Source organism: Beta vulgaris, chromosome 3 (assembly GCF_026745355.1).
Source record: "Beta vulgaris subsp. vulgaris cultivar EL10 chromosome 3, EL10.2, whole genome shotgun sequence".
Classification (NCBI taxonomy): domain Eukaryota; kingdom Viridiplantae; phylum Streptophyta; class Magnoliopsida; order Caryophyllales; family Amaranthaceae; genus Beta; species Beta vulgaris.
In genome coordinates, this window is record NC_079204.1 from 7454542 (window position 1) to 7469806 (window position 15265).

The 15265-nt window shown below is 35.2% G+C and overlaps 1 protein-coding gene across 1 annotated transcript; it reads left to right on the top strand.

The window, feature by feature from the left end:
- The first annotated feature begins 9135 nt into the window (after window positions 1-9135).
- LOC104888475 (hypothetical protein) lies at window positions 9136-12281 on the top strand. Its single transcript, XM_010673464.4, has 4 exons — window positions 9136-9404; window positions 9718-10397; window positions 11504-11648; window positions 11983-12281. Exons 2-4 carry the CDS (start codon window positions 9881-9883, stop codon window positions 12041-12043), a joined length of 723 nt encoding a protein of 240 aa, XP_010671766.1. The 5' UTR covers window positions 9136-9404; window positions 9718-9880; the 3' UTR covers window positions 12044-12281.
- Window positions 12282-15265: the final 2984 nt, after the last annotated feature.

Sequence of the window (15265 nt, forward strand, 5' to 3'; positions counted from 1 at the left end):
GTGGTTTCGGGAGTAAGACGTCAAAGAAAATTTTAGATTCTCCTTCCAATACAAGCAGAGCCCCCCCGAGTTACCCCTACTTGCAACACCAAATGCGTTTTCGAACCCCAAACGACTTTTGAGCTTCTATTTTGTAGGCAATAGAAATTCATGGGAATTTCCACTTCCTCCATTTTTAAATTTTTTTGTCAACTATCAACTAGCCCATTTCATAATTATTAGGAATTTGAAATTCTCATTATCTCAATTAACAACCAAACAATCTAATATCGATTAAAAAGAAATAATCATTTTACAAAAAATATAGTAATTAAAAAAACGGGATAAGTAATTTAATATCGAGTCTAAGAAATATTTTACTCTTTTTTATACTTTCACAGTTTCACTAGAAGAAGACTAGCTAAGTAATTAGTAGGTAGTACGTGAATGTGGGTTCAAATGGAGCAATTTTGCTCCATACCATGATGTAGCTTATAATATCATGGCAATCAAAAGGTGGGGAAAAAAAGGGGACGGAGGTTGTGTGTAAAGTTTGGACTATTGGTACTATAATGTCTCTTTAATTTTGTAGTAAATAATTGAGCTTATAATTTATACAATATAATAGCACCAAGAATATAATAACTAGTACAAATTGAAAGTACTATGTGCCAATCATATTGAAGTTAAATAGGATTTGCCAGTTGGCCAAGCTGCCTTAAACTTGAGTGAAAGTGAAACTTGCTTTGTGGAGTATAAAGGTTAAGTACTCTAGTTTTAGCCTATAAAGAAGGATACAGTTAGATCGGTCCCTGAATTAATCAATTTTGGATCAGGTAGATCTATGGATTATGTTAGAGTAAGAATAGCGCAGGTCTGGAGCAGCAAGTCTAAGCGCAGACTTTGGAGAGTTTAGCTCCAGACTGCTGCTAATCTGTTGAAATGGAAAGGCGAGTCTGGAATTGAGTTTTGGTTTCCCAAACTCAATCTCAGACTTGCTTTTGGGTCCCACAATTGATTTTCCTTTTTTTTTGTCTTCCTTCAATGCAAACATAAAATAAATGTTATATAAAATAATATATTCAACTTTTGGTAGAGACTCTGGAGTGAGTCTGAGGGATAAAGTGTAAAACTGGAATGAGTCTGAAGAATAAAAAGTAGGTAAAAAAATTAGTGGAAAGCTGATGTGGCACAGTCTGAAGGTTGGGTTTGGGTCTGAGGGATAAACTCACCCAGTCACCCTTATCGGTTATCTTAGTCTCCAAGTATATCGCTACATCTACTTATTGGGTACATTACCGAACTATTCATTAAAGATAAAAAATTAAAATATAATTAATTCTACTGAATTGGACTTTATTAATTATTAATGTCTATTTTTAATGGATAGACAGTTTTTTCCGTTACTTTTTTTATATTTTAGGAAATTTTGAAGAATAAATAATTAGGCAACCAAATATTATTAATTTTTTGACAGAATTAGGCAACCAAATGTCAACTTAATGACATGTTGACAACCAAAGGGAGGCGGGACGCCCATATATACCGCAAAACTATAAAGTGAATTAGTTGTTTGAGTATGTAAGAAAAAAAATATATCAATTGCAATACAATTAGATTCATTTAAGTTTGTATTTAAAATATTAAGTTTGATAACTTTCTTTGAATACATACTTGAAGAAATTAAATTAATAGTTGTAATTTAGTCTTTCAAAATAAATAGTTGTAATATATATGAACTTAGGGGCATTATGTGTAGAATTAACCGTTGTTCGATATATTATATATTTGGAATTTTATGTGTGAAATTTTTGTGGAGGTTGTGATAGATATTAATGGTGTGAAGTGTGACTTGCGCGAGAGAGCTGTTCTCGGCACGAGTGGTGCGCCCGCACCAAATGGAGGTGCGCCCGCACCATGTCAAGTGCTCCCGCACCAAGATGTGGTGCTCCCGCACGTCACTACGACAGATTTCAAGAGTGAGGCAGAAACTTTGGTGCTCCCGCACTTGAGGCATGTGCGCCCGCACATCAGGTTGGTGCTCCGCACCAGATGATGGTGCTCCCGCACCTATCGGGGAGGCGGAATTTTTCTGGGTTTTTTTTTATTTTACGACTTAGGGCTTGTATCTTAGACTTCATATAAATATGTTTGTCATATTTAGGGCTTTGAACCACAAAATACTAGAGAGAGATTAGAGAAAACACAATAGAGAAGATTAGAGAGAGTCTTTGAGATTCAATTGAAAGTCTATTCAATTGAATCTTGCCTATTGTATTTGTAATCGTCTCGTTCATAGTGAAGCGATCTTTTTTTCTGCCTTGAGGACGTAGCTATCACGTTGATAGTGAACCTCGTTAAATCTTGTGTGTCATTTATTCGCTTTCTTGTTTTTCTTGTGTGTGTGCTTGGTTGTTGTGAATTCTCGTTGGTTTAATTAAACGCTTCCGCATAACAAGTGGTATCAAGAGCTACAGGTTAACACCGGGGTTAATCGCTTTTGGGACATGGCAACAACAACCTTAAAGATCGACAAGTTTACGGGAAGGAATAGTTTTGGGCTATGGCAGATAAAGATGAGAGCTTTATTGAAACAACAACGTATCTGGAAACCATTGATTAAGGGTTTCACAACGACATCAAAAGAGGGAAATCTGACTGGTCTAACTGAGGCCGAGTTGGAATCTATGGAGGAAAGAGCACACTCCACTATCTTGCTATGCTTGGCGGACGATGTCATCACAGAGGTTGCAGATGAAATCACGGCTGCAGGTTTGTGGTTTAAACTGGAGAGTTTGTACATGACAAAGTCGCTCACAAACAAATTGCTATTGAAGCAAAGGTTGTTTGGCCTACGCATGAGAGAAGGTATGTCCCTAAAAGATCATCTCGATCGTTTGAATTCTATTTTACTGGACTTGCGTAATTTAGATGTTAAGATTGAGGATGAGGATGCTGCGTTGATATTGTTGGTTTCATTGTCAAGTAGCTATGAACATTTTGTAGAGTCTTTTGTGGTTGGAAAAGACACTGTGTCCCTAGAGGAGGTAAAGTCGGCACTTTACTAGGGAATTGCGTCATAAAGCAACTGGTGATATGGTAGAGGATCGTGATTATTCTGCAGGTTTGGTAGCAAATGCTGAGAAAAATAAGGGAGATTCGAGTAGGGATAGGAGAAAACCTAGGTCGAAGGGCCCTAAAAGTAGTGATCTTTGCCATTATTGTAAAGAACCGGGTCATTGGAAGAGTGAATGTCCTAAGAAGGATGGTTCGGCTTCTTTTGCAAAACAAAATAAGGTTGACTACGATTCTGAGGAGGATTTAGCTCTAATTGTCCATGAGGAGAAACGCTTAGAAGATAAGTGGGTTCTTGATAGTGGATGTTCTTCACATATGTGTTCTGACAAGGAGATGTTTTCGACCTATAGCTTATGCAAGAGTAGTGTTACTTTGGGTGACAATACGGTGTGTGAGGTGGTTGGAGTAGGCTCTGTGAGGTTTAGAATGCATGATGGGAGAGTTAAGGATCTTAGAGGCGTGAGGCATGTTCCACAACTTAAGAGAAACTTATATCTCTTGGGATGTTAGACCGTAAGGGTTTTCGATTCCAAGGAGGGGATGGAGTTTTGCGTGTGGTGAAGGGTTCTTGTGAGTTACTTCGTGGCGTGAAGTCAGGTGTGGGTAACTTGTATGATTTGCAGGGTACAACACTGGCTAGAGATGATTTTGAGTTGAAGCTGCATTCTGGGTTGAAAAATGATGGTCTTGAGTGTGAGGTGGAGCTTATGGGGGCTTCTACACATGTTGAGGGGTCAGAGTCAACGAGAATGAGTTCAACAACCGGGTTGAGAGTACTACTTGGGTTGAGGATGAGAGTGTCAACAGTGAGGTAGAGTTTGTGGGAACTTCTACACAACTGGTTGAAACTAAGGGTCATCAAGAAGAACAACCAAGGGTCTCTCAGCAGCAGATTGGTATGATAAGGTTCGGTTCTATCGATACTTGTGTGCCAGCTTATAGCTATGGGATCTCGAGCGACATGTCTTTGCCAGGGAGTGTTGGGTTGAGAGGTGATTCTGGGAGAAGTCACCAAGAGGTAGCTAGATTGGAACTCCAGGAGGAGTTGCCTGCGTTCCAATGAGAACGGGGTGGAGTGCTCCGGCGCGAGCATAGAAGAACTTTGACGGAAGTTCCCCTGCGCCAAGGGTGATTTGTTTTGGGTACTTAGACGTAAGTGCAAATGGCTCTAGTTGGAGCAACTGGCAGGGTATTGGCTCGTCTTGATTAAGGTGGAGCTAGTGTGTTTGCGGTTCAGTGAAGGCGATTTGATTTCCGACGGGTAATAAATTGGGTTTCAGGTGAATGCGCAACATGGGTCTCATAGGCTGTGAGACAGGGTCGTTCATGATGAGTGGTCAGTGATCTTGGCGAGATTGGGTGAGACTCATATGAGGGCAAGTCTGCATCGGGTGAAAGATGCATGAGCAGGAGGGAAATGAGTATCTCGCGTACTGTTGCAGAGGTACATGATGTGTTGATGGTTTCGAGGTGGAGTCGTGTGGTAGATGCAAGTCAAGGTGGAGATTTGTGAAGTGTGACTTGCGCGAGAGAGCTGTTCTCGGCACGAGTGGTGCGCCCGCACCAAATGGAGGTGCGCCCGCACCATGTCAAGTGCTCCCGCACCAAGATGTGGTGCTCCCGCACGTCACTACGACAGATTTCAAGAGTGAGGCAGAAACTTTGGTGCTCCCGCACTTGAGGCATGTGCGCCCGCACATCAGGTTGGTGCTCCCGCACCAGATGATGGTGCTCCCGCACCTATCGGGGAGGCGGAATTTTTCTGGGTTTTTTTTTATTTTACGACTTAGGGCTTGTATCTTAGACTTCATATAAATATGTTTGTCATATTTAGGGCTTTGAACCACAAAAATACTAGAGAGAGATTAGAGAAAACACAATAGAGAAGATTAGAGAGAGTCTTTGAGATTCAATTGAAAGTCTATTCAATTGAATCTTGCCTATTGTATTTGTAATCGTCTCGTTCATAGTGAAGCGATCTTGTTTTTTCTGCCTTGAGGACGTAGCTATCACGTTGATAGTGAACCTCGTTAAATCTTGTGTGTCATTTATTCGCTTTCTTGTTTTTCTTGTGTGTGTGCTTGGTTGTTGTGAATTCTCGTTGGTTTAATTAAACGCTTCCGCATAACAAATGGCAATAAAGAAAAAAAAATTGACTTGATGACTTGCTTCTTTTTTTAATAAATAACAAATGACAATACCTAAAAGTATTTGGGCAACATAATACTAATTCATCAAAGTTTTAGTAGTAGTTGTTTAGTCCAAATTATCAACTAAGAAAGGAATGAGAAAATCCAAAAGGTTATATATATAAGTCTCTCGAAAATCATTGTCATTTTTCTAAATCTAAGTTTTTCATTAAATAACATATGTTAGAAGTTAGAACTGTCAAATAAGTCAATTAATAGAAAAGACAAAATAAAAGATATTTATATAACATGTGTTACAATTGTCTTAATAGAGAAGATAAAATAAAAGTGACAAATCACACGAATATGACTCTTCTGTTATACACTTGGATGAGTGTGATTATAATGGAAAACCAAAAAACATTGTAATGGAAACTTTACTGAGTGCAAATTATATGACAAATCACAAGTAAAATGTCACAACCCTATAAATTAGTTTTTCTTTAAGTTATGTATATATGAATCACGATAGCCTACAACCATGGCCTTAAAACTACTTTAATTAACACTAGTCTTGTCTTCTATGTACGCGATGTAGTGCGTCGATTGTTTTAGTCTATTCTTAATAAATTTCATCAAAATATAATTATAGAAGTGTAATTTATAATTATTGTTATACAAACTACTGTAATCTATAAAGTTATTAGAAATTGAGATAAACATTTATATGTAAAATTTTGAAGTCAAATTAAATTTGTAATTTTTTTTATTGAGTAACCATTTTTCTCATTATGTCAAGTTACTTTGTTAATGCTTATTTAATTTATTATTGAAATTTTTTATCCATCTTTAAATTATGAAAAGATTGTACAAAATCTTAATATCCAATTAAGTATATATATTTAGCTAAGGATAACCATAACTCCTCCCTTGACTTATGTACTTACTAGCCTTTTGTGCACGCGATGCGTGCGATGATATTTTTAGGCCTAATGCTAAGTAGTAAACAAACTGAAAATGCAAGTTAGTATGTAAGTTCACCTGTATTTTGTGAATAAGATTCTTCCATGTTCTTTTTCTGTTGTCATTCATTTTTGTGATTTTGAATAGTTTTTTGTTTCTCAAGTCTTATATGCGCATGTTCTTTTATAATCAGTATGATGTTCTTTACTAAATATCGTCGTGTTCTTTTTTTGGTTTTATTCATTTTTGTAATTTATAATAGTTTTATATGGATTTCAGTAATTTCTCTATGATCCCAAAATTGTAACCGAAAAGTATAATACAATTTTAGTTTTTTTTCCTTGTCTAACTTCTAAATTCTGATTTCACAGGATATTTAAGAATTTTCATCATTTTAATTTTTCTCCTTTTCTAGATGTTCACACTTTGAGTTTCAATCATATTTGAAAGGAAATTTAAGTTTTTCATACACAATCTGATTTTGCATGAAATGGTCGTTTTTAATTTTTCTCCTTTTCTAAATTTGAACACTTTGATTTTCAATTATAGGTGAAATGAAATTTCAAATTTTTCATACACAATCTGATTTCGCATGAAATGATTTTTGCAAAGCATTTTATAGAAATAAAATACCGTTATTTGTTCATTATTTATACTTATTTATTAAAGTGTTTTTAAATAATATTTGATTGTAGTTCAAAGAATTTTATTTCTACAAAATGGAGGTGAACTTAAATACTAACTTGCATTTTCTTTTTGTTTACTACTTAGAAATAATTAGGCCTAAAAATGTCATCGCACGCATCGCGTGCATAAAGCTATGTATATGTAGTCGTCAATGATAATAACATGAAACATATGTTGATCAGTGAAAGTAGAAGCTAATCAAGCAGGTATTTTATTTCTATAAAGTTATAATAAGAGGAAACTTTAATTTTCCTCATATAAGCTAATCAAGTAGAAGCTAATCAAGCAAGTATTTTGTAATTTAGAAAGGAAAGGGGGGCAAAATAGTCAGTTCAAAAAAGGACACCGTTGCTCCCCCCTTCCCTTATGTAATAGAGATGTAATAGATATTTTCAATTTTGGCTCGTAAGATTTTGCTTTCCAGTCACTGAAAACGCATCTAATCAAACATATTTTTGATTAGACACTACATAAAATAATAAAGAAATAGTATTGGCTAAAAAGTATATATATTACACATAAATCATTTTCTAATTATAAACAAACAAGAAGCATTTGGTTGGTTATACTTTTTTTTCTCTTACTTAACAGAACAACTAGAACCATAATCTATTTTTATTTTTTTTTGAAGATTTATGTCTAAAAACAGTTACTTGGCTGAAAACTTGTCCAAGTTTCATTTCCGGATAATTTTTTTGTTGAAATATCAAAGTCAATCAAATTGGTTTGTAACATGTCTACATATAAAAGATCGAGTGTCTAAATAGTCTCTTTACTAAGTAGGAAAAATCCAAGCCTTAGGTCACAAATAGAGCTACCAATTATTCAAATTTGCACCAAAAAAATAATGGTAAAATAGACTTGGTCCACACTAATGCTAATTCATGTAATTTATGAAAAAAAAAAGTCATTATATTAAAAAATACATATTAAAAATGAGTAGATATAAATTGCGAAGTTTAGCTATGTGAAAAAAGATTACTATGTCACAAAGTTATCATGATAAACTGATGTGAGAAATAGTGATTATATTTATAAAAAAAAAGTCAATATGGTAGATATTAACTGTATAGTATAACTTAAGATTTTAAAAGATTACTACATGGAAAAAAGGATCACTATGTCAAATAAGTGTTTTTGGTCCACGCAAGACTAACTCAAAATAATTTCGGTCAACGGATCAAGCTTAAGTTTACTTCTGGGTTACGATAAAAACTTACAAAAATCATAAAATTATGTTTTTGAACCATGTTTTATTTATGTCCTCTCAATATATTATAAATTAGGGTTCAAGTTTCTTTCAATAACTTTAAATACAACTCCAGATATGAGATCAAAGTAGAAATTACTAGCTTTTTTCACAAGTCACAATTAGGGATGACAACGGGTCGGACTTGGACCAAATCATGCATAATCCGACTCAGACCCTACAAGAAGTCGAATTTTAAATCTGAGTTCGAGTCTAACACTCGACTTCGAAAATCCGAACTTCCGACCCGATTTAAAATCTGAATATCCGACTCCGATCTGACTTATTTTCTTCCCATTTTTTTTATAATATAAAAGTATGCTATAATACAATAATCTAATTAGTACAATTAATCTACTAATCATATGAAAATCTTTTATAGTACAAATCATCTAAATATTACTATTATTTTTAACAATCATTTTTCAATGGGAAAATCTTATATAATACAATTGGCTGAAAGTCGAAGTCAGGTTATACGTAAATAATGCATTAACATAAATACGAAAAAAATAGGATTAATTGACTTAAAGTCAGAGTCGGAGTCGGATTATTTTATAAGATTCGACTCCGACCATTCTACGACTCATAGTTGAACTTTTTAAACGAAGTGAGATTCGAATTATTTTTTTGTCGGAGTCAGCTCGAATTTTTTCCTTCGGATCAAAGTAGACTAGGGTCGAATCCGGACTAGATTGTCATCCCTATTAACAACAAAAGAACCAAGTCGAATCAAATCGGATCCCTTCCTCTACACCTTATCCAAAATGATTTGGTAGTTTATTCAAGTTAGCCCACCCAATTGACCAAACACTTAAATCCAATTTAGTACTCTCTAAAAAAACAATTTAGAGAAAGACAATCCCAAAAAGCCCTTGTAATCTTGTAGACTTGTAGTAGTTGGTAATAAAATTGAGTTGTAAACTTGTAAGGTGTCGGTGACACCCCCGGATTTCCCTCTTTTGTTGGGTCACTTTCATTAAATTTTGCCTTTACCCCACATAACACATACTAACACATTTCATTTTCATATAGTAATATCAAATATGATTCTTCTTTATTAAATTAAAGCAGTGACTCACAAACAACTGTTAGAGAAGAACCCAAGTTAGTTCTTCCTCAGTAGGTATATACTTATAAAATTCTGGGTTTTTCATTCTCAATTTTTTCACTTATCCTTTTCTTTCTCTCTCCAAATTATTATCTCAGTTTTTCTGGGTTTCATTTTATTTAATTTTTTGGTTTAAATTCTTAAGTACCCTCGTTTTTCGCTGCTACTGTCAGCTTTGGATCTGCAGTTTCTTCGCTTCCCAGAAAAGGTATTTAATTAGAATTGATTATTTTGTTGTTGTTTTTTTTTTTTTGATGCAGAAGAGGGGAAAGACAAGCCCCAAAAAAAACCATTTTGTTGTTGTTTATTAGTCTTGAGAATGTGAGTTTTCAGCTTGATTAATGCTTGGGATTTGAGCGAATTTAGTGCTTTATTAATTGCTCAGAGTTTTTATTAGGTTAATTTGATAATATGGTTGAATTTGTATCTCGAGGTTTGATTAATTTGATTAGTATATAGTTGTTTGAAATTTCCTTCAATTTTCAAGGGGGCAGATATTGAATTTTCAATTTGAATTGCAGGGTTTTGGTCCAACATTGGAGTGAATTTAAATTTGGGGGAACTGAAATTAGGGTTGGATCTTGTGGGAAGAATTGTAATTTAATGTAAAATTTTTCTGGGTTGCGTGTGAATTGTGAGGAAATGAGTTTTGTGGCATTGCGGGGTAGATAAGTTATTTCTATTATGATGGAGAATGTTACTTCGAAAGACGGGTATTATGAGACTGATCTTGAAATGGGTGGAGCTTGTAATAACATAGATATAAATGGAGGTGAAGCAAATGGAAATCATAGGATGAAGGAATTATACTCTGAGGGTAGTAATGGGGGGGTTAAGTTTGAAGAAAGATTAACTTCGTCGATTGGTACGAGTTGTGGTGATGATGCAGAGAAAGTGAAATTGATGGTAGTGGAAGAAAAGAGTGGGGATGTATTAGAGAAGAAGGTAGTTAAGGAGAGACCTAAGGCAATGAGTGCCAAAAAGCCCCCAAAACCGCCACGGCCACCTAGAGGTTTGTCATTGGATTCATCTGATCAGAAGTTAATCAGAGAACTTCATGAACTTGCTAAGCTTAAGCGTGCAAGGGTCGAGCGTATGAAAGCTTGGAAGAAGGCGAAAGAAACAAAGGTTGCTTCATCAAAAAACCAGTTGTTTGCTACTCTGCTCACTGTTTTGTTCTGCCTAGTTGTGCTTTTTCAAGGTAAATTCCATAGAATTATGTACTGTTTTTTGTGAATTGTTTTTCTGACTAGTCATTTAGCTTATGTTTGAATTTTGAAATCATCCTTGGTTATCTTTACTCTTTAACTTTTTTACTTCCTCTTGCTATGAGTTTGTTCCCTTTTTATTTAAATGATTTAACAATTATGTGCTGGTTTGCTATGGAAGTGGAATGGGTGGCTCTGTCTCATTTATCTTCAGATTTTTTGAGTCTTGTTATCAAATTTTTGTTTTCTTTTTCATAAACTGAGTTATCATTGAAAATTGGCTCTTTTCACCACTAGAAATCAACTTAATCTGGAGAAATAAGTTGAGTTCCACGAAGACTATCCAAATCTAATACCAATTGCGATTTAGGTTTGATAAATCGATATTAGTCAAATACAGGTGAAAAGAACACCCAGGGTCCTAAGTCTTCTCTTATCTCTCCCTGTTTTTACATAATCTTCCTCTTATGCAGGTGTTTTGGCCTCCTCAACTGAGGCTGGTGTTTTATCTCATTTACAGAAACCTCCCTAGATTGAGAAGTTGCTCAATATTTTTGTCTCTACTCATTAGCACGCATCAATCTCATTCTTGTTTGGCAGGTCTCTGCTGCATCTGTGTCTTAGTTATTTGCTTCACTTTCCTGTTTGTCTAAAGTTTCTTTAAGGAAGTATGGTGAAGGTTCTTCACCTTGATAACTCTCTTCAAGGCTCAATAGGTCATGTTCTGCTTGAGATTCTTCCGTTGTTAGGTAAAGACCTGGGTCTTTGGTCTTTGGTCTTTGGGACATTAATCTAAGATATAATTCTGTTGGCTCCAATTGGTAGTTACAGAAGCTTTATCTGTTTGTAAGAGTAGGTGCTTCCATATTGTCCTTTTTATCATCAGATAATCTATTTTTAAATCATTGAGACTAAATTAATATGACCAAATCAAAATTTAGGTGTTTCTTTAGTTTTGTGTGTTTTGTCCTTTGTGGGAATGCATAATCAATTTTGATTAGGTGAAGGAACTTTAAAGCAATCCAGAATTTCATTTTTGGAAGAAATCTTAAGAATAAGAATGAAGCTGAAAGATTGTGTGCTATCCTTCATCTTGCAGGAATTTCATCTAGGACTAATACAACGACAAGTTTCCAAGGATCTCCTATCTCTTCTGGTGTTACAGCGCACAACATAATTTCTGTTCAGCAGAACCCTATTTCATCATCAAATTATGGCAGCGGACCTGGTTCTGAATCTCTTAGGTACTCATCCCTCCGCTTCTTTTGAGTTTACTCACTTCACTTTGAGGGAGAACCAAGGAGGAAGTATGACAGAGAAACTAATAGGTGGGTTTAAAATAAAAAGTGGATGACATGGGTGGAAAAAGAGGATAAAGTAGATGGAATATGTTATCAAGAATAGAAAAAACAACAGCGTGTAGATTAAAAGAAACAAACCAAAAAGAAAAGTGTGTAGATTAAAAAGATTCGGAGGGAGTATTTAGTTTGGCAAGATAATTTGTTGGTTGTGCCTCTTCCTCTGCTTTGTGACATCTTATGTACTAATTTATGCACCCATCATTTGTGTTCCTGACAGATTAGTGGAGCGGTCTTCTGGTGTTGATACAGCAGAACAAGCGAGCAGAGCTGTGGGCTGAGTATAGGGTGCAGCCTAGAGTGCACTTGTGCACTTGTGATTTCAGATGGTGCCCATGTTGGTGCGCTGGTTATTCTTCTGCTGCTGAAGAATGTGTAAAAGCACTTATACTAATAACAAAATCTGTAGCGGTTTGATTTTGCGATGTACATAGCGTTGCATAAGCATAAAATTATGTGTCCCGAGCTTCTGTGGGGATTAAAGCGTTTTACTGATGAATAGAATGGAAATTATCATTAGTTGTGGTTACAAACACTTACAGTTCATTGAAGTGATAAGGGGGGTTTGATGAAAATGATAAATAAGGAGTTGGGAGTGCATATATCCCACCATTGGTTCAGGTAATCAAGTACCAAGCATTTTATCGTTTCAGCTAGTTAAGATGGTATTGAATTGCCTTGCTATCCCTACTGGTTCACGCAGTAAACAAAATTCATGCCAGGAGGAGCAACTTCATGCGTCTAATGTCGTAACTCGTAAGGGTATCAGAGTTCTATCTCAGGGTTATTAGCCCATCCCACCGACAGTCGACTTCCCCCTCCAAAGGCGCTTGGTGCGATTCGAACCTGTGATGCAGACACAGCCACACAGGGCAGTAATGCCTGTCATTGGACTCCTTGTTATTCTTACCTATGTAGAAGTACAATATATATACGCATATTACGCAACTATACTACTTATGAAGACCCCGTTTGTTGACTGAATCACAAGGGTATGTGTGGAAATTGGGATCGAATGCGTTAGAACTGTTTTGGATCCTCCATGTGAGACTTCGTTTCTTTTTATCTTTTGACATAAATGGTAAAATCATGCAACAACCTTAAAACCTGCCTTTCAAGTTTCAGCACACCAAACTAAGGACACCATTGGGCTGTATTGGGCCGTTGTGCCTGAGGCTTAACCAGGTAAGACCATTTGAATTTCATTAGGGTAACTAAAATAGAGTTTGATAAGGGCTAACAAGAACTATGAAAATCATGCGGTTGATCCATTTAGACCAAGATTATAATGTACGTAACATAAATTAACTAAATCTAGCTCAATGGCGTTTATTGGCCCCTTCAAAATAGAGTTAAACTAGTATTTGTGTCCGGACGTTGTTTCGGGAGGTATTTTTTTCCAAACTTGACATGCATTTTATTTTCATTTGCATTAAAGTATAATAAACAAAATTCAATATTTAAAATGTACAAATATATAATGTGGACATTTAAATCATGATTAGATGTTGGTTGAGATGATAATTGTCCTATGTATTATAGCAAGATGTTACAGGTTCAAATTTTATTATAAGTCAATTCACTTTTGTTAGTTAATATGATATATGTACACACTATTGAAGTAAGAGAAGTGTCAACTGACGTATATACTTTTACAGATATATGTCTCTTTGGAGACATTTAATAAACTTGGAACCATGCAAAAAAAAAAAAAATACTGGTGCGAGATAACTAAAATAAGCTTTTTGGTCCTTTTGGAATATCTCCTTTTATAAGCAGTTTTATGTTCATCCTTGTGTTACAATTATATGTTAGCTTCTGAAAAGAAATTAGCCTTTCACCATTGTCAGAAAAAAAAAAAAAAAAAAATTAGGTGGGTTTTTGTTCCTTCTTTCTCAAAGCAGCTGACTTCTATGAGTCTATCCCTTTCGCAAATTCTAAATGCCATTGATATTCTCTGTGCTCCACAAGCTTTCCTTCTAGAATTGTCTATTGATTGTCTACATCGTTTGCTATCTGCAGGCCATAGTGTATTTTTTTTTTTAAACAAAGGAGCAATACTATTAAATTACGTTAGACGTTTAGTATATCCGATAGAGTAGCTAGAGCATTTAGTTTATCATGTTCATAAAAAATTTAATACAATCCGGGGGAGGGGTGGTCAAAATACACAAAGTGTTAAATCCGTCCGATTTCCCTTTTGCAATACTATCCGCAAGTTTGTTTGCTCTTCGTCCATTGTAGGTGAGCCTAAAGCCTTCTTGCCCTTGGAGCAACTCCTTGCACAAACATAATACATCTGATTCATGACAATTAATAGTACTTTCATCTAAAATAGCCATCTTGGCCCGAAGCCAGTCTGTCTCCACTATTACTTCAATCTAATTTCGTTCTTTTGCCCACTTTAAAGCTGTGTAGATGGCTTTTATTTCAGCCTCAAGCGCATTATGCATGTAATTAGAGAGTTGGAAACCCTCAATCTAAAGCCCATTATGATCACGACAAGTAGCACCAAGGAAAGCTTGTTTAGTAGATAGAAGAAACGCAGCATCAGGCCATAGTGTACATGGTAACATGGATTACATTGTTTCCCAGAAAATATCAACTCATGCTACTGAGTCTGACATGAAAATCTACTTACCTGTTCATTTTCGAGCACAATGAACTATACCTCTGTATTTTTTTAATTGCACCATTTGCTTTTTCACATTTGCGGAGACGCTTTTTTGGACGTTAGTCGTTAATATTTCTTATTTGATGTAAGTAAAAATTATAAATTTTAATATTTGAAATCCTCGCATTATGATGAATCTAACAACATCCCATTGACTATGTTTTTTCTTATATAATGGTGCGAGATAATTTAACAAAGTTGGTGTGATAAATAGTGACAAAAAGGCAAACGGTGCAACTAAAAAAATACGGCAGTAGTATATATCGGGTAACTAAGAGTCTAAGACTCATGTAGGGGTGTTCACCAGTCCCGTATCGGATTGAAACTGGCTGAACCGATGGACCGAAATCTGGGAAAAAATTGGATCGACATCGGACAATTTGGTCCGGTTTTGGACCTGTTGGACCGCAAGCTATATTTTTTTAGAAAGAAACTTTTTTATTTGATTTAAAACATATTTATAAATTAGATACATTAAAATTTAATCATTTAATAACAATATTCTTAAAGGCAATAAATAATACAATAAGTTTTTAACTTTCTAATTTTTAAAACTTTTGTAACATATAATTTTTTATATACCAAACAAATAGACCAAATGGAAAATTCGGAATCGAGATTTTCAGTGGACCGACTACCGAACCGGTCCAAAATCCAATCCACGTTCAATCCATATTTCGGTTCGATCGTGATCTTTGCACATTCCTATCTAAGACATTGGATTTCAAAATGTGGGCATCCCTTTATTTCCATCCCGTTTGTAATGTAACGTTTTATTGTAATACAATAATAAAATTGCATCGTGTAGTTATACACTACTAAGAGCATC

Excerpts from the sequence above, each read along its gene's own strand:
- LOC104888475 (XM_010673464.4), top strand. The coding sequence starts at position 9,881 with ATGATGGAGAATGTTACTTCGAAAGACGGGTATTATGAGACTGATCTT. Across the intron at positions 10,398-11,503 it reads CCTAGTTGTGCTTTTTCAAG|GAATTTCATCTAGGACTAAT; the intron begins GTAAATTCCATA and ends TTCATCTTGCAG. Across the intron at positions 11,649-11,982 it reads CCTGGTTCTGAATCTCTTAG|ATTAGTGGAGCGGTCTTCTG; the intron begins GTACTCATCCCT and ends TGTTCCTGACAG.